Raw genomic sequence first — 23,372 nt, 5'->3', positions numbered from 1 at the left:
CAACCGCGCCTTTGCAACGGCACACGGTTAGCGATAAAAAAACTACTAAACAACGTGATAGAAGCAACTATATTGAAAGGAAAGTATAAAGGAGAAGATGTTCTCATACCGCGCATCCCAATGATTCCGACTGATGTGCCATTTGAGTTTAAATGACTACAGTTTCCAGTGCGGCTTGCTTTTGCTATGACCATAAACAAGTCCCAGGGGCAATCATTAAGTGTTTGTGGTATTAATTTGGAAAACCCATGTTTCTCTCATGGTCAATTGTATGTTGCCTGTTCCCGTATTGGAAAACCATCAGATTTGTTTGTCTATGCGCCAGGTAATCAAACAAAAAACATCGTTTATCACAAAGCACTACAATGAAAATAGAACTGATTTTTTTTTTGTTAATAATTATGATTTACATGATTAAAATTACTTACTTTTAAATGCTTATAGTGTTTTATTTAATTATTTTTAATTCACACCGAATTATTACCAGGGTGACGGTTCTGGGGCCGTATTCTGTATTTCGTCGGTGCCGCACCGGTCGGTTTCCCTTTCAAGCCCACCGACTGGACATCAAACCGTACCGACAACGGATTCCGCACCGACGACGACACTTTCAGCGATTCTGTAAGGTCGTCGGTTTCAAACCAGTCGGTACGGTTCCCCTTCCTTCCCAAACAGGGAAAATCCGAATATATCCGAAGTTTCACGTGTCTCCACCAATGAAAGAAGGGTAAAAACAAGTGAAGACTCATTGGCACAGTTTGTTGTCGTCATTCTCAATCTTTTTATTTGCGGAAATTACGACTTATTGCTAGATTAAGATAAACGATATTGGATAAGTTGTTAACAATGCTTATATAATGTGTGGTAGTAATGCTGTACCTACAGAATCGAAGGAAACAATATTAAAACATCACAATAAAGTTTGTATGTGATGGAGATTGTTGTTGCTGGAATGAATTATTGAAACTATCCTTGAGATCGTAGTTTCTTTTAAATATTGGTTCCGTATAATGCTATTTATTCATGATTTGGTAATATAGTTGTCATTAAGTAAGTTCCGTATAAATGTTATCAACGGAAGGTTATGCCATTGGCACCGTCCCTAGTAGCACAAGAAATGTTGAGCATATGCTCAGATTATGTCAGGGAAATATGTTTTGCACACAACATTAGCATATGCTGAAAATATGTTCAGCAGATGTTCAAAACCACATGTTTTCAACATATGCTCGAAATATTTCCAGCATATGTTCAGACGATGTGTTGAGCATATTTTCATAGAAATATGCTCCACATGTGTTCAACGAAATATGTTGAGCATATATACGTAGACATATGCTCCACATGTGTTCAACGAAATATGTTGAGCATATTTTCAAGAAAATATCTATGCGTTCTGAGAAATATTTCGTCGACAAATCAGCGATCAGTATTCGAATACTGCATGCTAGTTTTATAATTAATGTAAAGGAATATATCTAGTTCTAGTTTATTCTAATTCAAGTATATCAATTCATAATTTTAACCAAGGCCCTGATTTTAACACTTTTAAAATAATTGAAGAGCGAGACGCATGCGTCGACGTTGTTGTGGTTGTTGTGTGTGTTCATGTTGCTATGATTTCATTGCTCAAATCGCACGTTGTTTACGTTACTTTATACAAGAGGAGAGAGCCCAGTTACCTCGGAATCATCTAGAAGCATGAAATGTAAGTACATTGGTAGATAAATATATGAAATTACTATTTTACAATTAGTACTAACTGTTCTTGTGTGATATCGTAAAAGTTCTCAATCGCTGTTTATGAACGGATGAATGTATGATATTACTATTTTAGTTCTAACTGTTCTTGTGTGGTATGGTAAAAGTTCTCAATGGCTATTTATGAACTGAATTGTGGTCGTAAATGCCGCATTAAGTTATTCCTGCCCAATGTAAATACTTGGATCGAATATGATGCATGTAACCGAGTGAGTGCGAAAATGTTCGATCAAAATCAATCATAGCCACAATAAAATGTGAAGGAAGTAATAAATTCTTGGTCAAGGCTTAGAGCCTGTTCTAATTTCGTTTGTGAATCTATTCATAAACTTTTTTTGTTCATGCTAATATTGTAACAAGGCCATAAAATTATGATAACGGCACCATTTCATGAATGCTAAACTAATCGCTGGATGATGAATTAGCCCTCTCTTTCATGGTATCATTTTGAGGCATAATTAACTAATTTGTAACCAAGTATCATTAACGAACTTATTTTGTGAATAACTGTCGCAGCGAAGTGCTAACAGTAAATATGAGTAGTCTCGACTAGGAATCATGTTAACACAGTTGCACTCTGATATGAGGGAACGAAGCAAAGAATTGGCATAGGTAACCCATGGGGATGGCTCAAAAGGTGTGCATGATACGTACTATCGTTAGTTTTTTTCCATCAGATTACTAAAAATTTACTTTAGCACTTAGGCGATTCACTCAGAAGTAAGGGGACAAAAATAATCGGGTTGATTTGCAGTATCTACAGTATTCCTGTGGTTCGTGCCTCAAATACTAACCAAATCTGGCATATATATTGCTTGGGTTTCACGGATTTCAAGACATACACCATATGCCCATTGGTATTTATAATTTCATGGACAATTAGAGACCAAAGTCACATAATGTGTATCTTAAGCGATTTTTTATGGAATATAAGGCTCCACATTATAGTGGAATTAAATTTAATGTTGTCAATTGAACCGTTTGTTCTGTTAAACATGATATTCTCAGGTTCATCATAATTTTCTTGCTTTCCATATTTCATTACATATTTTAAGCAATGCAAAATCTGTTAATGAGAAATGTCTGTTTAGTCATGCAAAAAAATGACATTTTTATTTTTTGAAGAACCTCACCCTCTTGCATGGAAATGAATCGGTGTCTTAAAATGTTCATGACCTCACTAATCTATTAGTATTATCTTCATCTAGCACTCAATAATTGTATTATGATGATGAACTTACATGGAAATGTATTGTAGGATTATTGATATTTAAGACCAATGTATATACACTAGCTGACATGAATAACTTTTACATTACATATTGTGTGAACTTATGATGCAATACTTCCCTTACTGCTGCTTCCTCTCCTTAGTCTGTCTCATGCAAATTTTAAATTTTGCAACTTAATGTTAATTTACCATTCATGAAAGATGTCAATATTCACCATTTTCAGGTTAAAGAAGTAATATTTTTTGCTGTTTAGTGGATAAATATTGATTTCTGTTTATTTTAATCTACAGATGCTCTCCACTCTTGTCTTATGTTTAGCAGTGCTGATAAATGTGCCTTTCTTGAGTTAACTGGGGAGTGGCTACGATGGTCGTGCTGCCTGAAGAAGACTGAGAGAAATCAAGGAAAAGAATAGGCTTGAAATATTTGTTGATAATGTTAAATGCTTATGTTTTTTTATTAGAATAAATCTACTTCATTATCAAATTGCAGAACTATGTCATACTTGATTCTCCTATTATATCCTATGTAATCCATTATCTACCAATTGATTACATATTCCGTAGGAGCTCCATCAAAGGATAAAGTGGCAGTAGACTTTAATATTTACAAATAATTTGGGCTAAAGCATTAGTGGCTCATGATACCACCTATGTATCAATATTCTTATTAATGTTACTAAAACATGCCTTAGCCCTTTTCCTTGTTCGTTCAACCTTTCGTACGTTGTAACATAGAGTAAGTATATACTTACTCTATGGTTGTAATCTAGCAGTGTGGAGTGTAATGCTTTCAGAAGCACATGTGCAGTGGAGCTGGTGAGAGTGTACGATGACAGGGCTAAAGAGGATGTTGTAGGGTTAGACAACATGAATGTTTTGCAGGCAGTCGCTATTACCCAAATGTACCTTTCACCCTTGCCTACTCATACAATTTCGTCACAGGAAAAAGGTAATAATGACTTCATCCCTCTTGTTTACCCTTCTCTCTCCATCCTCTTTTCTGGATTGTCTTCGTAAACCCTTTGTACCCCTTCCGTGGGAGTTTCCCATCCTGACCAGGCAGCATTGCTGCCTACCACTGACTTGCCTCTTCTGCCTATCATCAGACAAATCTCGTTGGCTCAACTTTAGGAATGATCCGTGATAAAATTACGTACATTATATGGCTAATTAATTACATTAATTGGAATGCATAAAATTTTCATTGTTTTCAAACAATAGAAGTGGGGAAATCTCAGTTGAACAATTTGTGGGAGACTTTTTTTTTTTTCAGAGATTCACTTATTCCTTGCTGTTCCTTATGGTTGATTAACCATTTTATTTTGCAATATTTTCAGCTTTTCTGAAAGGCATCACATGTAACTAAAACTTTATTGCTTCTCATAGTAGAAGGTTAATCTATTTTTTATGTAATAAGTTTCAGGGTGTAGTACTCCCTCATGACTATCTCATGTGTAGGATTTGCTCTTAAATCACTATGGGATGTAGACTGTTTAGATGCAGCAGCAATTAAGTTGGTAATTAATTAATCTTTGGTCATTATAAGGATGTTGGATCAGAAGCAGGATCATGGTTATTTCCTTCTGATAATCAGTACCATCGATGCTTTATTCTGTCGAATGCTTATCATTTATAAATTTTAAATTAACATTGGCGATTTCAAATCCTTGACCAAATTTAGTTGTATTAATGATTAAACATTTTCAATTTAAAGTGCTAATCTGATAACTTGAGTGAATGCAATGTGTAGGTCTGACATCATGCCCTAAGTCCACAGTGAAAGGCAGGAGCGGTAAAAAGGAGAGAATTTGTGCATCTATAGGTATTGCAAGGTTGTAAGGGAATACTTTTCATAAGGGGGATAAATGGATGCAACCTCACCCTAGTGAAAATCTCCATAGGATTTCTTTGTCCTTTAGTAATTTGACAATGGGAAATGATTGTTCCTATAGGAAAATTTTAGGTTCCTATGGGAAAATAGAATTTTCCTGTAGGAACATAAAAATTTCCTATAGAAACAAATGTTTCCCATTGTCAAATTACTATTGGAAAAAAAATCCTGTAGATATTTTCACTAGGGTATGCTGAGCATATTTTGGGAGAATGATGGGCATATGTTAAAAACATATGTTGGGCATAATTGGATACCATGCTGAGCATATGTTAAAAACATATGTTGGGCATAAGTGGGTAATATGCTGAGCATATGTTAAAAACATATGTTGAGCATGTGTGGAAAATATGCTGAGCATATGTTGAAAACTTGTGTTGAACATATGTTGAGCATATGCCTTGCCGGACATTTACATATGCTCAGCATGTGCTCAAATTATGTTGAACACATCTTACATATGTGTTGAAAATGCCCTGAGCATACTCTGAACACAAATTGTGCTACTAGGGGTAGCAGACGAAAATAGCATACCATGGAACGTGAACGTAGGATTCAAATGCAAATGTAATATTAGAGGAACAAGTTAGGAAATTGTTATAAAAATATGGATCTGGGTGCAATTAAAAGAAGTGTAATGACGAGGAAGTAAATAAATTGTGATTGGGTGAAATGCATATGTATAAGTTGCGCATTCCAAGTGAGAGAAAATGATAATATTGCGGTAAACCTCATACTTATTAACAAATATCTTCTTTTATCGTCAAGGGAATCAATGGCTGACGATGAAATGAAATATAGTTGCCCGTTACAAATGAAAGAAACTGATACCGTTGTGGCAAACTTCATACTTAAATAAAAAGATCTTATTTCCATGCCGAGAGAAACGCCAAATTGATGATTGAGTGAAATAACAGTCGCCTATTCAGAGTGATATAAAGTGATAACATTGCGGCAAAACTCATATTTAATCTAAAATATCTTTTTTACGTCAAAGGAGCAAATAAATGATGATAGAGAGAAATAAAGCCTATTACAAGCGAGTGAAAGTGCGGTAACATAAATGAGAGAAAGTCATTATATGTTAGCAAACCTCATTTTTATTAACCATTATCTTATATTTATGTCAAGGTAATTAATATAGATGATGACACAGTGAATTATAGAGGCGTATTCGAAGGGGCAGAAAAAGATAACATTGGAGAAAACCTCATTATTTACTCGGTGATGAGGTAAAAACAAAATAAAACGTACAATGCGCACCGGGGAATTCATGAAACCCACTAGTCGGTGGCCGTACCGACACCTCTTTGCTGTCGGTACGGCTACCGACGATCTCCCGTCCTCTCGTCGGTGCCGCACCGACCGGGTTCGTACAGAATCGCACGACTTCTTACCGGGAGTCGGTGTGACGTCGCACCCGACGAATCGGTGCCGCACCGATCGGTTTGGAGTTACAGAATACGGCCCCTGTTCAGGATAATTTTTTGCAAAGAATATAAAAAAGGTAGGAACAAAACACTGCCACATTACAAATTTTTTTGACAGGACGAAGTCTGTCGGGTCAGCTAGTTTCCTATAAATAAGAGTAATTCAAACTTGTTACGGAATTTAAGTAACTTAAAAAAAATTTTTTTCCCTGAATCCCCACAAATCCAGGCAAGGTGAGTCTGTTTGAAAGACAGTAGTGCCTTTCATTTCCGAAGGATATGAAAAAATGGTACATATCACTGAAACCTCTCTGTAGTGAACCTCCATTCATCAATTTGCCCATATTTTGGTCCCCTCCATTACGACGTAAAGAGGTTTTACTGTAATAGTGTATTGCAGGGGTCTGCTCATTTGGTTGCGTGTAGTTTTCCCCCCCTGAATTCATACCTTGTGATTCGCAGGTCGACAGAACACAGTAGAGACGATAGTGGCCGCCCTGGAGGTAATCCAAGAGCCTTTCAAGTCCATGTCCACGACGATGGTGGAAGTGTGCGCGTACGCGGGGACGGGCAACGTGCTGAAGATACAACAGTTGCTGCACATTTGCAGCGAACACTACGAGCCCTCGGAAAAGGTAAGCAGCACGATTTTTCACTTGCAGTAAATTCCTAAAATCTGTGTACAGATCATCCATGTTGTGGATATGTTGCACAAAATGTGCTTTTACTGAATTATAATATTGTTAAGTTAATCCACAGAAGAAATTATTCATTTCTTTGTCACATGATAACGTAATATGGATTGAAGCATTACAAATATTTTATAATGAAATGCATTAATCTAGATTGCATTATTATGTTACAAAATAATAATTTATTTCGTAGGTTAACTTCACAATATTTTAGTTTAAGCAGACTTTGTTCAGCATAAAATAATTCGTCTATTTACACATCTTTAACTCTGTATTATATTAATTATTGCATTGATTTCTTAAATATTATACAATCAATAACAAATTCAATTATTATTTTAGCACTTTCCACAATGCGAGGGCTGTTTGTGAAGTAACCTTTGATTTTTATAAATAAAATACTAAAGTAGATTTACAAAATTATAACACACATCTTAAAACTATGACTTTTCTTTAATGCCTTTTTAACCTTCCATCAGGCGCAAAATTTGAACTCCAAGTTCAGACGCAATGTGCCTGATAGGCACATGCACGAAAAGATATTAAGTCCAAGCGTGGCCCACAGCCTCAACTTGAAACGTTAATGTGCTATTACACTGTTCTGCAAAAAAATAGTTTAAAAAATGCTCTGCTATAATTTAGGGTGTTTCTAGCTAATTTTGGGTCGCTGTATCTGAAAATGACCTCTGTTTTTTTCTATCACCCTCCATTTTTACGAGCAACCCCTAAATTGGGGAAAACAACCCCTTATCTAATCTTATCGTTTTCAAGGGACTTTTACTAATCTTATCTGCTTCTGATTGAAAAAAACTGACGTTTTAAGGCTATCAGGGTCAAGATAAACTTCACCAGGGTTGAAAAGATTTAGGGGGTGAAAATTGAAAAAAAAAACTTTAAAAAACATTAAAATAATAATTTTTCTTCGTTTTTTTTTACATATGATATGGAGGCTAATGGAGAAGTTTTTAAGGGATGAATACACTGTTCACACCCCTATTTTGTAAGGGATTAATATAATTGAATGTGTGAACGTGCGAATGTGAATATAAGTGAATGTGCGTCACGTGAATTGACGTACTCCGTATCTTGGCTTGGTCGGGACCACGTGAATTGAAGTGCTCCCCGCTGAATGTGTCAATACACAAATATTATAGTATTGAAGTGATTTTGGGTGTTTTAAAATTCTAATCCATTGCAGTAATCACGTAAGATTTCAATACGATGTTTGATAACCCTTTAACTGCCACCGGGCCGATATCTATCGGCCGTCGTTGGTTGAGCGAAAACTTCCAGGGACCAATTTTAAGCCCGAATTATTACCTAAAAGGTACTGCTTCAATTTGGTTCTAAACTTGCTTGGTACTTTCTCCTCTTTCAGAGCAGTTGGTAATTCATTCATTGTAAATCCTGCAGCTCATGGTGACAGGGCCAGTATTAAATATTGAGAGATTGTGATGTATCACCGCAAAATTATCTCGGCTTCTCGTACCGTTATCATGAATGTCGAGATTTTTAATAAGTGTCAGCTTGGATTTGTTATCTCTTATTAACATTACGAAATAACAATAGCAAAACTCCCCCAACTTCTGAAGACGACATTCGTTAATTTGTTGTAACTTGTGAGTGAGTTCAAAATATGTTCTGAATTTTGCTTTGTAGCTTAACCCTTATACTGCCACCAGGCCGATATATCGCCCCTCGCTGGTTGAGCGAAAACTGCCACTGGGGGTCGAATAATTTCACTTTTTTTCCTGATTGTGGCCTTTTCAATGGCTGTAATTTATGTAAACCCCCATAATCTATCTATGGTTATAAGATCTAATTATACCTTAAGAATTGGGAAAAAAATTTAGACGTATTAAACAAAATGAAGTTGCTGAAAAATTTTTAAATCTGAAATGTTGCAAATTCCGGAAAATATCCTTGGCAGTCTTCATACATCCCACCTGAAATGGGCTGGCAGTAATAAGGTTAACTAACGTATTCCTTGTCGTTGTAAGTACATTAATATAATATATTTATTTTTTCTAAGTATCGAAGTAATTTTAGGTGTGTTAATTGGGTGTCTGGAAAATGTACACAGTCATGAAAGACGGCCTCTATCGGCGTTACAAAGTAAAATTAGGGGATACCGATGATTCAATCCTTACATTTGCTAGCGCTTTTGATTCGGCGCTCTTATTAACATAAAATGGAATACAACTTGCTATTTGAACCTCTCCTGCAGATAGTAAAACAACAAGAGCTTTCAAGATAGGGCAAGAATAGGAAAATTTGTGAAAAAATAAGAGTAAATCAAAGGAGGAATATATATAAAAATAGTACAGTGGAACCTCGATCTGTCGTTTTTCAGGGGGATGGATGAAAAGAACGATGAATGCGGGAAAACGATCAATGTGGGAATGGTTGTCCGAGTTGCCTGTGTCCCAGGATCCCCTGGATTTTTGCGAATTATGACATTCATTAATGGATTCAAACGAGATTTCAGCTGATTACAGGAATATTATTACTCTATCGAAACACTTACGTCATATTGTTGATTCGACTTATCTCTCTTTCTAAAATCCTAAAAGAACAAGCCGCCTTGCTAAAATATGTTTGCACTCCACTCGGAATTTTCACGGCTATTATGCATTTCTGTCTGATGTAAAAATTCTTACCCATCAAATGCCATTTCAAGTACACGTATTTACTAGAGAAATGTTCGTGTTATGCCTCAAACAACTGATTTCGCCGTCGCAGTGATTGGTTATGAAATGGATCAAGAAGGCCAAAAATAGTTTATTATTTAAAATGTTCCTTTCTAGCAATTAAATTTTTAATATGATTGAGGCAATGCGGCGTTAATCGTCAGCGGCACGCCCACCTGATCCTCGGCTTCATCCCACTTCTTTTTTTCACCAGGGATCTCGCACCCCTGCCATCATGTGCTACCGGACATACTGAGGCGTTCTGCAATATTCACGCATTCTAGCCCGGATTCTTTTCTTCATCATCAATTATTTTCAGTCCATCTTTTAAAGTTCTCACTTGTGTCTTCGGAAGGGCCATGGTCCGAAGACGAATAAGAATAAAACTAATAAAAATGAAACCGGACTCCATTGAACCCATACGGAAAACACTCGCTAGTTTTAAGTCAACCCACCCGGAAAAGTACGGAACCACTCGTACGAGGTGAAGTTCGGCACTAATGCTATCGCGTACAGCGTAGGCAGAGCTTACTGCAGAGGGTGAAGCATGACCATATGACTGCGCAATGAAATTTTTTATCCTATAGAGAAGGCAACTTACCCACTCATTTCTAACAATAAGTAGTGTAGCTCTAGATGAGCAGATGAATTCAGATTGCTAGTCGAGAGAAACAAAATATCCTGAGAAGACATCGCTTCGTTAGCAACTCAGACAAGTGAAACTTGTAGCATAACTCGTAAATTGTAACCAGATGTAATTGTAATTGTATTGTTTTCGAAAAAAAATCGCTTCAACTGCCGTGGAGCTCACTATCAGCTGAAAGGATATCGTTATTCGCCAGAAATCACCATCGTATTATTCCAACTGTTTCCTTGTTTAAAATGCTTAAATAACATTAGAAATACGTCGTGTTTGGTATCAATCTTCAATCTTTACTGAATTACGTGCACATCACTAATATCTCAATATAATAAAAGTATAATACCAATTGCCGAAATTCATTTTTAGATACCTTTTGGGCTAATTGGTGATTCATGCAGCAGTTGACCTCCACCTTTAAGCGAGTCAGCTAGAAAAAGTCAGCGGTCGAGAGAGGGGGAGGCGTGAAAAAGGTTTCTCTTGTTCTCGAGTAACTTGATATTTTCTTTCGAAGCTAAGGTTGTCGTAATACGATCACTGCTCGAGCTGGGAACTTTTTTTATTTCGGAGAAGAAGAAAGCTTCTTAATGTAAAGCTTCTTCGCTAATGTAACTATTCCACGGCACTCTGCTTCTCCCTATCGCATTTCAATCTCCTGGAGAAGAAAGCGAGTGCTGAATGGAGGGGGATACCGGATCTTGGGAAATGCGCTAATGTAACTATTCCACGGCACTCTGCTTCTCCCTATCGCATTTCAATCTCCTGGGGAAGATTCAAACTATGTGTCTGTTGTTAATAGCCATAAATAACACGTTGTAAACACTTCGTCTCATTTTTATCAAACGATGAATGCGGGAAAATTATTCGACGGGACCGCGATCTCCAAACGATCAATGCAGGAAAACGATACTTCGGGGAACGATAGATGCAGGAAAAATTTACATTGTCTTTATGGAACTTAATTTGGGACCAGGAGCGGCGAACGATGAATGCGGGAAAACGATGAATGCGGGAACGATAAATCGGGGTTCCACTGTATTCTGAAAAGAAAAAAATTTAATTTCGTCGCAAGTATAGAGTCTATGTGGCCGACTCATGGCCCAATAAAGCGGCATGCTGCCCCAATTAAGCGGAGAATACTCTGGGATATTCCTATCTATTGGGTTCTGTTCTTCAAGATCTGCCCCAATTAAGCGGCTAAGATGGGACTTTTCTTTAATAGGAGTTATTAAAAGACATTCATTCAGCATCGCCCGAGACTGTGAAAAGTATTTTTAACTGCATTGTTATAATTTTTAAAAATTATAATGAATTAACTAAACTCATTGATTTATTAATCAAATTAACACTTTAATAAACTTAGATTGCATTATAAACATTTGTTAGTCTTCTTTTCATCATTTCAATGTTTTTTTATGCCCATATACGAGAGAGTTCGCCTAATTGGGGCAGCCGCTTAATCGGGGCAAAGTGCACAAGTCCCTATATGTCCTAATTAACCGGAATCTACTGTAATTAGTAAATTGTGTGTGTTTACTGATGTCAACCCGCTATCTCCTCCACCGAGCTCATTAGACTTCAAGGGGATGATGCAACCGTATAAGACAAGTGAACATTTCAGGCTGCATATCTTCAAGGATACACAGTACGAAACTCGACTGCCCGTAAAAAAAACCATGACACCAGAGTTAGAGAAGCTCTATGGACCAAACGAGGCAATCAATTTCAATGCAACAAAAACCGTATAGAGAATTTTTTTCTACGCTGGACCATTTACTTAAAAAAATTTCACGCTTCATAGTATCTCCTGTACTTATTTTTTTCTAAAAAAGTAACAGTTTTTTTCACGTAAAAAAAGTTCCCAAGCTTGGTATTCCCTTACGTTTCAATAACTTACAAGGAGACATCGCCAAAGTGATGTTCGGGATCTGCATGCGGATGTTATTAGCTGAAACTATGTAGGTAAGGTAGAAAAAAAGCCACGGCTTTCTTCCACATGGGCCCGGGTTCAAGAGATATTCGCTTGTAAAGATTCCGCGCAGCATGACGTCCCTTGAGTAATCGCTAACCTCTTAACTACGGCCTTGTTTTTCTCTCTTCTAATTTTTGAAATCGCTGTTACATTTTATCCCCATTCATTTTTTTTAGTTACTTCGCAATTTTTTTAAATTTAATATCAATTTATGGATTTTAAACGAAACTCCGAATTGTGCCCTACCACACCGATTACTCAAGGGTTGTCATGCTGCGCGAAATCTTTACATGCGAATATCTCTCGAACCCGGGCCGACGTGGGAGAAATCCGTGACACTTTTTCTACCTTACATATATAGTTTCAGAAAATAACATCCGCATCAAGATCCCAAACATCACTTTGGCGACGTCTCCTTGTTAGAATTTTCATATAAGAAAGCCAGATCTATTATTAAAAGTTTTCAGAATACAAATTGCTGATGTGTTTAGCAGATGGAGCCCCTCAAATTCCTTAATATTTATAGGGTGACATTTATTGTATTTGTCAGAATATGAGCTGCATAAGTTTACACTGTCTCTCCCTTGTGGTCTTGACAGGGTTCCCACTAAGCCGTGAAAACCTTAAAACCATGAATAAGCCGCGAATTTTGTGTACGGTGAAAAAACCTGGAAAAAGCCGTGAAATTCGTCGTAAAACGTTAAAAATCTCTCGAACTTGATTTTAGAACTACGATGAAAAGAGCGAAAGTGAAATGTCGGTCATGTTTCAAGGTCAGTCGTGCGCAGACACTGTCCACGCATTTATTTATCTGCACGCGTATAATCTAAGAGCAATTTTTGGTCCTTGTGCCGTGGTTATACATTGACCTTAAGTCTGTACCAAAGCCGGAAGACTGGTAACCAAAGCGTTCATTAACCCTGGCGAAAACTCAGACAATTCTTAATTTCCTGGGCACCCTGATCCCTCCATGTTCCCGTTCACAACCTTAATTGGGAGCTGAATTTTGCTAACTATAGGGGACGTCAGGAGAGAGATAGCACTTTCATTGTTGCGTTAACATTCACGGCATCTGTCGCGTTTGTTAAATTATTAGTTAATATGCGGACGATGATTGTTACACAATCAATATCTCTGCCTAAAATGGTTTTTCTATAAACCATGAATTTGATGACATATAGACCGTGAAAAACTGGAAAAAACCGTGAATTTTATATTTCAGTTTGGTTAGGAACCATGAATATAATCCTGCTTAGCCGAAAGAATATGGGGTAGTTAATCGTTCTGGATAAGTAAAGGCTTGCAATCTTAACCTGTCAGCGCCCAAATTTTTTAACGCGTTGACCGCCATGATGTTTTTAGTGGATATGTCCTCTGATGCCATAAGTGTTTTTCATTCCTTTAACTATTCCCGGATCATAAAACATTAAATGTGATTTTGTACTTTACTTTAAAATAAATGTTTCTATTCTGACGCCGCAACGATCATGGCCCATACGTTAGCAAGAGATTCCGGTCACTTGTGGCGTCAGAAATCCACATCCTGAAACAGTCGCTCGGAGGCCGGTCAGCATGACCGGCGTGGCGTGACAGGAACCACTCGACTCCGGTCATAATGACCGGCATGGCGGTCAACGTGTTAAAGTTCTCACTTGTTTCTTCGGAAGGGCCATGGTCCGAAGACGAATAAAAATAAAACTAATAAAAATGAAACCGGACTAAAATTTCTGCCTAAAAAGGCTTATCAACAGACCGTGAATTTGATGACATTTAGACCGTGAAAAACTGGAAAAAACCGTGGAATTTACATGTTAGTTAGAGTGGGAACCGTGCTTGAGCACCTTGATTTTTCGATGACTGACTCACGCTGAAAACCAAAGCTACTGAGTTCCCCTTGGACTTGCGACCGGTGAAAGGGAGGGGGGGAAGATAAGAAGTTTGTGTAAGAGGCGCAATTTCCCCCGTTTTCGGCTGCAATTTCTGGGAAAAAAAGGTGCGCCTTTTACACGCGCTTATACGGTGCATCAATATAATATTTTTTTCAAAGTATCGAAGTAATTTTGGGTGTGTTAATTGGGCATCTGGAAAACTGAGGATAATGCTTGAATCTTTCTGCTTTTGATCGGCTGAATACCCTTTATTTATTATCACATTCCCCGTAAACACATGATGGCCTTTTACAACGAGGGTTTCCAATATTAACAAAGTACAGTGCAACCTCGATATAACGACACCCTACGGTGCACTAATAAACACTCGCTATAGCGAATTGTCGCTATACCGGAGATGGAGCAAATAATAGCCAATATACCTGTTGCGAACAGATATACAGGAACAGGAGTGGTGCGGCGACAGATAAACATCTATCCGATAAACGTAAGCATAAATCCAGGCGAAAGGCGATGTTTTTTGCATCACTAAATTTCCTTACTCAAATAACGACTAACTATTCAAACAATTTATAAGCGCCGCACTGAATAAAAATCATGCAAAGCATTGTTTCGTCAATCATTATATTTATGGAACGACAGTTTACCACATTAATTTTGAGACTGAGCACTCCATTAACTTCATTTCTAACAGATCGCTAGCAATTACAGAGGTTAAGGAGTCTTGATGAAAGTCTTCCGGCGGTGAAACCCTCGCTATGGCGAGAGCCAACACCGAAAGGGTCTCGTAAAAACGAATTTTTTAAACACGCTTATTATAGGGTCAATTGACGGTGCATCGGCTATCTCTCGTAATAGCGGGGGTGTCGCTATAGCCCGTACTCGCTTTAACGAGGTTCCACTGTACAACACAAGCATCCATGCCCTGGATAAGGATCACCTACCCAGGCGGGATTGGAACCCGCTACCTATGGTTTGGCAGGCGAGGACTTTACCCCACCGCCACCGAGGCCGGCATGATATTTGTCAGAATATAAGCTTAATAATAAAACGTTATTGTACTTTTCCACACGATTTAATTAATACGACCGGTTTCGTCGCAGAGGCGACATCATCAGGTACATAATCCGTTATAATAACAGTTATATTGTTGCGTCGTGGTACGCCCATTGTCCAGGCCTGAAGGTCGTGTCCCCATACTCATCAGAGGACGCGAAAGGTCTTCTTAAATCTTCCATATAACTGTTTCAATATAACTGTTATTATAACGGATTATGTACCTGATGATGTCGCCTCTGCGACGAAACCGGTCGCATTAATTAAATCGTGTGGAAAAGTACAATAACGTTTTATTATTAAGAATGGATTTTCACAAAGTAAAGACAGAAACAATCAAGAATATAAGCTGCTTAAGGTTACGCTTTCTCTTCCTTGTGGTCTCTAGCACACCCTGTTTTTCCCTCTTTGAGATTTTTCCGTTGTGTTTGCCTCGCGTTTGACCGCAGTCTGTTCTTGTTGTTGTGACGTGTGCGTGTTGCAGGAGGAGGGCGGGAGCAAGAAGGATGAGAGCAGCAAGAAGGACAAAGCGGCCAAGGACGAGGAGAAGGCCAAGGACCTGTCGTCGAGGCAGGCCATCGCCGTGCTGGGCATCGCGCTCATCTCCATGGGAGAGGACATTGGTGCCGAGATGGCATTCAGAACGTTTGGACACCTCGTGAGTACAAATAGTGGGCACTGGCCAGTTATGTTTGAGCTAGCTGCTTTGTGAAATCGCCTTGAAATTCAACCTGAAGTGTTCTTTATATATTACATTATATATATTTATTAAAAAATCTGGTGACATTCTAGTTGCTACATTTTGATTTAAAATTTTGTTTGACATTGGTGCCGAGATGGCATTTAGAACGTTTGGACACCTCGTGAGTACAAATCGTGGATACTGGCCAGTTATGTTTGAGCTAGCTGCTTTGAGAAATCGCCTTGAAATTCAACCTGAAGTGTTCTTTATATATTATATTATATATATTTATTAAAAAATCTGGTGACATTCTAGTTGCTACATTTTGATTTAAAATTTTGTTTGACATTGGTGCCGAGATAGCATTCAGAACGTTTGGACACCTCGTGAGTACAAATCGTGGATACTGGCCAGTTATGTTTGAGCTAGCTGCTTTGAGAAATCGCCTTGAAAGTCAACCCAAAGTGTTCTTTATATATTACATTATATATATTTATTAAAAAATCTGGTGACATTCTAGTTGCTACATTTTGATTTAAAATTTTGTTTGACATTGGTGCCGAGATGGCATTTAGAACGTTTGGACACCTCGTGAGTACAAATCGTGGTCACTGGCCAGTTATGTTTGAGCTAGCTGCTTTGAGAAATTGCCTTGAAATTCAACCCTAATTCCCGCATTCTTAGTCGACCCTGCCTATCCATCCTGTCTTGACAAGAGGCCCCTACTTGTGTTTCTCAGTCGACCTACCACAAGTCGTGGAGGGTGATTCCGTCGTCGAGTTGTCTGAGCTGACGTAGATCATGGCTGACTAGGGTACATCACGAGAGTGATGTTCAGCATTTGAATGCCGATGTTATTTTCTGAAAGTGTATGGGTGAGGTTGAAAAAGTGTCACGGCTTTCTTCCACGTAGGCCAGAGTTCGAGAAATATTCGCGTGTAAATATTTCGTGCACCATGACTTCCCTAGAGTAACCACTGCCTCAAAGCTACCTCGGTGGCCGAGGGCATAGAGGCTCTACTCAAGAGTCTCCCGATGCCTGGGTACCGGGTTCAAGTCCCAGTGTCGGCTAGTTTCTTTCTCTCCTATAATTTTAGAAATCATTGTCACAACTCATCCCCATTCGTGTACATGGGTTACTTGGCGATTTCTTGATTTTCATATTAGTTTATGGATTTTAAATGAGGCTAGCATTTTCTTCATATCCACTCTATGTTAGCACCTTGTTTGATCAGTGACGATTATAGCGCTATAATATTTCGTCTTTAAATTTTTTTTTGTGGTTAGTTCTCATGTACTGCGTTCTCGTTCGTGTTGTCTGTCCTTTAATCAAAACATCATCATGTGCTAGCAGTCCTCGGCTTTCATGCACTTGAATTTCGTACAATTCTCTCTATATGTTGAACTATGTGAAACAGTTGAATGTTGTGATGCACAGTGAGTATCGCTGGAATTTCAAAAAAATTACTTACAGACAAACTTTCGAAAGTCCCAATTTAGCATACGAAAGTTGAGTGAAAGGTGTCAATTTGGAACATACGAAAGTGAAGGACCACCTGTATTTGTGAAGTGGCACTTTGTTAAATATGATTTTATTGTTTCCTGGCGAATAATGTGGGTAAACTTTTCTCGGGATTCCCACCGGGTTAATGCTTTTAAAACGGCCAACGTTTCAAGTACCATCTCAGCACTCATCTTCAGGGCTGAATATTGACTTTTTAATGTTTGGTTGCTAAGTCCCATTGTTGAAATAAATTTAGTTAAATAAAAATATATATTTAAAAAGTAACAATAAAATAAAATACGATGTCATTTCTTTTATCGCACCTGTAATAAACAGTCTAAATTCCCTCATGTGGCCTATTTATATAAATGAAGTTCTTTAAGTGTAATTTCGAAAAAATATTGTCAACTGCTTCAAGATTGGCTATCTCTGTGACTGTAGGTGGCGTTAATTTTTGATTTTTGCATTCGCGAATTTTCCCTCACTTCTAGAATCTTCTACAAAACGGGTTTCCAAGTACAGTAAAACCTCTCTTAAACGAAACTCAAGTGACCGAAATTTTGCCGTTTCGTTGATCGGGAGTTCGTTCCCCGGAGGTGATGCGCACGTTGCATCATTCTAGGGGCTCGGAAATAGACGCAAGTCTGCATGCGTTATCTTCATTCTACCTTCGCATACTTCAAAGCAGTGCTTATTTCTTCAGCTGCAATGCAAATCGCGGGCAATACAGGGTTTGTCCGGAAAGTAATAGGACTGATTTTCTTCCACCGCGACTGTACTTCGGAGCGTGTTTGCACCGACTGAATTTGGTAGAGGGTGTTTCTAGCTAACGAACGAGCGGCTGGTCAGTTGTCTGCGAGCACCTGGAGAGTCAGGACAGACTTTTTTGCGCGACGTGTTTCTGTGAGTGGTGCAAACCAAAAATGAAGCGTTCGTTACAGCAGAGGTACGCGATTGAATTCTGAGTGAAACTCGGTAAATATGCGACAGAGACGTTTGTTATGATCAAGTAGTCTTACCCAGGTGTTGCTTTAGCAAGAAGTGGTGCGTTTCGGTGGCACTAGGCCTTTTTGGAGGGCCGGGAAGAGGTCGCTGATGAAGACGGTGCTGGAAGACCTGTGACTACGGCAAACACCGACATTTTGACTCGTGTGCACAAAGTTTTGAACTCAGACCGTCGACTAAGCATTCGTTTAATTGCCCAGATGTTACAGTTATCAAAATCTGTGGTTCATGACATTGTGACGGAGCATTTGAACATGCGCAAGATGAGTGCGCGAAGATGGTCCCAAAAGTGCTCACTGACGACTAGAAATTGCGGCTCACATCGCCTTTCATGTGAACAGCTAATTAACCAATGCCGGCATCCTAACGCTTCCACAGCCGCCCTACAGCCCAGATGTGGCCCCCCAGACTTTTTTTTTGTGTCCTTGTGTGAAATGGCCGAAGAAAGGCAAGCATTTTGAGACGACATAGGGGATCCAATCAGCATGCACCTCGGCTCTCGAGGCTATTTCGGAGAATGTCTTCTGTGACGCCTTCAATGCTTGGAAATCGCGCTGGCAGCGCTGTATCGACGCAGAAGGAGCCTATTTTGAAAATGTTTAAAGAATTGTAACGATTGGCTCAATAATTTTTTTTAAATCGACTCAGTCCTATTACTTTCCGGACAAACCCTGTAGACCACATTTAGGAAGCCTCAGTTCGTATTATTCAATCACTTCGCGTGCTTTTTCATCGGTTTTCAAAAATGTATGCAACGTAGCGGTGAGTGCGAGGCCATCCCTTTATTCTCAATATTTGAAATAGAGTACATGTATTCGCGAAGTTTACACTGAAAAATTAAGAATTCGATAGATTTGACCATTACTAATATAAAGTTAAAGTAACAGCGCCAATTATAGCTTCATCATGAAATTAAGATCGCTCTACCATAACGGCGCGAGTGCGACTTTCGTCGACCCATTAAAGCTCAGTGGGTGGCAGCATTTCTTTATAGTAGTCGAATCCAGAATACTCCATAGCAATATTTGCGGTCGCGGGCTTCGTAAATAATTCATTGTACTAGCATCATTTCCATCGCATTCCGGGTAGACAACTGCCGATAAGAAAACATCTTGAAAGGCCCTATGCAGGAGTTCTCGAAGTAAAATACGTCACGATTTTGAAAAATGAGTTTTCGAGAAATTATATTCTGCAACCCTCAGTTCGCTGGCTTCGCGGATTACGAAATTTGAGTCTATTCTAGTGAACTCATCAAACGACCCTTCAATATTCATGACTTTTGAGAGACCCTGCCAGGATTCATGGCTTTTGTCATCACTCTCCATCGCGTGGTCGCAGTTGACTGCAAACCGGATTGACAACTCCCGATAAGAAAACAGCTTGGAAGGCCTCATGCAGGAGTTCTTGAAGTAAAATAAGTCACGATAATGATGCTGTTGACTGCAAACCCGGTTTTTGCAAAATAACTAAATATGGTGACAGGTGCGACACGCTTCCAAGCTTTGCAAAGCCCTTGCATTACCTGCAAAATGGTCCTCTTCAATTTCGCCGATCCCTTACATCCATTCGACAAACCAAAAACTCCACTAAAATCCGACGGTAATGCCGCTTTGCCGCAGAAATGACCCCTCGGTCGAGAGGTCGCAACTTAGCTATTGCTGTTGGGGGGAAGAAAATAACACGCACATTTTTTATTGTTAGTCCTATGTTTGGGCCCGTGCAGCGATCGAGGAAGAAATCTACTTTCCCCATGAGTGCATCAACTCCCGCCAACCACCGCTGAATTAATCCCGCTGTCATTCATGGATTTTTGCTGCTACCACAGGGGTGAGGCATCACCACTGGCCCAGTCTAAACATGGCATGTTTAGACTGTGTCGTCTTCTTCATGCAACAATTGACGGCCGTCGCAAACCTTTTTCTCAGGAGAAAATCAACACCGCTTCACATCACGTTAGGACATCGCTACAATCGCCGACAGACAGAGACTGACCTTTAGTATAAAGCACTCAATTCAAGTAACGTCTAGATCAATGGGAAATGTTGGCTTTCGTGTCTTAAGTGCGAATGTTTTTTATCCAAGATTGCGGCAAATGCAAAAGTTTCTCCTATTTTTTAGATGATGTTGAAATAAACAATGTGAATGAAACAAGAGTAACTACTGAGTCATATATTAAAGATAATTAAGAGATGCAAATTTTGGCTTTCATCTTCTAGCGTGCACATTGTATCTTCCGTAATTTAGTTAAATTTTAAAGAAGTTATCCAAGATGGCGGCGAGTGAAAAAAATGCTTCTCGGAATTTACGCGTTGTAATTCTGTAAAGTATCTTAAACAACCGTCAAAAGAATGCGATCGAAGTACATAGCTCTAGATATCATATCTTTGAGCGTGTAAATATTGGGACATTGAATTATTTACGAAAGTCAGCATTAACATTTTTCGCAATTCGCCGCGAGCCGCGAGTTGGGGTCGGCGGAAACACACGACGGAAGGCTATGGTTACGGTTAATAATGACGATTCTGATTGGCTTATTCAGTGGAAGTCTCTGATTTGCCCTCCAACGCTACGAATATTAAATTATTCATATGAAACTAAAAATTTAACCGGAAAAATTGGTTATTGGGAGGTGAATTTCACTCGATCGCGCCGAAATTTCATTTCGTTGATCGGGAGTTTTCGTAAAAGAGGAGTTCGTTCATCGGGGTTTTTCACTAATGTGTTTACATAGGCAATTGGCCGGACCAATAGCATTTGTTCGTTGAACGGAGTTCTTCGTTTAGCGGGAGTTCGTTAAGGTGAGGTTTTACTGTATTACTGATGGAATACCCAGAGTCTCTGTTAAAGTAATTTTTCTCCAGCTTAATTTCAATAGCTTCCTTCATGAGGCGATCCCAAAAACCTTTAGCATGGCAAATTATTTTTGCTTCTTCAAATTTAATGATGTGGTCCTGGCTCACACAATGTTCGGCAGTGGCAGATTTCTCCAGTTGCCCGAGTCTTAAGTGCCGCTTATGCTCTTTGAGTGCTCGAATGGCTCTTTGTTGTTAAGCAGTTGATTTTTTGTATCATTGTCTTTGTCATAGTCATTAGTTACATTTTTACAGTTACCAAGTAGAAAATCATGCAGAATTCACTTTAAAAACCAAAAAATCTAAACACCACCTTCTCTATACATGTGTAACATTCTTCACTTCTAGAATCTTCTGCAAAACGGGTTTCCAAGTATTACTGATGGAATACCCAGAGTCTCTGTTAAAGATATTTTTCTCCAACTTAATTTCAATAGCTCCCTTCGTGAGGCGATCCCAAAAACCTTTAGCATGGCAAATTATTTTTGCTTCTTCAAATTTAATGATGTGGTCCTGGCCCACACAATGTTCGATTCCCATGATGAATCCTACGTTCTTTAAAGTTTTAGCAACGGTTCGGTCTACCTTTAGTTATAGCACATGAAAACATTGATATTCCTTTTGCTTCTTAATTTCCAAGATTTCAATTTTCTCACGCAGTCACGTCGTCAGTTGTTATCTGACACAATTCCCCAACGAGGGCAGCACTGAGCTACGATTGAATATTAGTCCTGGCTCACACAATGTTCGGCAATGGCAGATTTCTCCAGTTGCCCGAGTCTTAAGTGCCGCTTATGCTCTTTGAGTGCTCAAATGGCTCTTTGTTGTTAAGCGGTTGATTTTTTGTATCGTTGTCTTTGACATAGTCATTAGTTACATTTTTACAGTTACCAAGTAGAAAATCATGCAGAATTCACTTTAAAAACCAAAAAATCTAAACACCACCTTCTCTATACATGTGTAACATTCTGGTATTTATAAAAGGAAATTTAAACCTTTTTTTGTTTAAAACAACGAGTGCCATAACTGCAAAACTAGATCTGATGACAAACTTCATCAAATATTATCACTCCTGAAACTTGCATATAAAAATATGTACTATTGTATCTTATGTTCAATCTTAAATGTTTTAATTATGTTTTGGAATGTGTTCTATTATGACAAAGCCTATGTCTACATTTTGTATGACCAAACAGGTGAATAAAAATATTATCACCATGTAGGTTTGATGATTTTCGCGGCGTTGATTAGATGATCTCTCCATTCTATTTGGGTTTTCACCGCGTCCGTTGTGTTTTGGCGACAACAGTTTAGCCGACATTGCAGTCAGCGTCTTCAGGTCGAAGGTGAGGTGACTCGGAAACTTTTTCGCCTTATATAGGCGGCGGCGGCCTCTTCATCCTGCTGCTGCTCTCTCATTGGTCGGTGGTTGTCCATCTCTCATTGTTGGTCTCCCATTGGTTTGAGGTCGGAGAATCCTTTTCCATGCGATATGCATGCGGTAGCCTTAATCCTCTTAAAGCCTAAAAATTTTTGCTATCTCAATAGCTTCTCTGATCAGGGGCCGTATTCTGTATTTCATCGGTGCCGCACCGGTCGGTTTCCCTTTCAAGCCCACCGACTGGGCATCAGACCGTACCGACAACGGATTCCGCACCGACGACGACACTTTCAGCGATTCTGTAAGGTTGTCGGTTTCAAACCAGTCGGTATGGTTCCCTCTCCTTCCCAAACAGGGAAAATCCGAATATATCTGAAGTTTCACGTGTCTCCACCAATGAAAGAAGGGTAAAAACAAGTGAAGACTCATTGGCACAGTTTGTTGTCGTCATTCTCAATCTTTTTATTTGCGGAAATTACGACTTATTGCTAGATTGAGATAGTCGATATTGGATAAGTTGTTAACAATGCTTATATAATGTGTGGTAGTAATGCTGTACCTACAGAATCGAAGGAAACAATATTACAACATCACAATAAAGTTTGTATGTGATGGAGATTGTTGTTGCTGGAGTGAATTATTGAAACTATCCTTGAGATCGTAGTTTCTTTTTTTAAATATTAGTTCCGTATA

At 38.8% G+C, this 23,372-nt stretch overlaps 1 protein-coding gene across 1 annotated transcript in view; it reads left to right on the top strand.

Moving 5' to 3' along the window:
• LOC124170069 (26S proteasome non-ATPase regulatory subunit 2) overlaps positions 1 to 23,372 on the top strand; it is a 101,518-nt gene that overhangs the window by 55,275 nt on the left and 22,871 nt on the right. Inside the window, exons 11-12 of the mRNA XM_046548756.1 lie at positions 6,779 to 6,951; positions 15,740 to 15,913. Coding sequence (XP_046404712.1) covers positions 6,779 to 6,951; positions 15,740 to 15,913 — 347 coding nt within the window. The remainder of the gene's footprint in view (positions 1 to 6,778; positions 6,952 to 15,739; positions 15,914 to 23,372) is intronic.

The sequence above is a fragment of the Ischnura elegans genome, chromosome 13 (assembly GCF_921293095.1).
Source record: "Ischnura elegans chromosome 13, ioIscEleg1.1, whole genome shotgun sequence".
Taxonomy (NCBI): domain Eukaryota; kingdom Metazoa; phylum Arthropoda; class Insecta; order Odonata; family Coenagrionidae; genus Ischnura; species Ischnura elegans.
The sequence above is the reverse complement of the archived record's forward strand: the minus strand, read 5'-3'. Positions and strand labels throughout refer to the sequence as shown.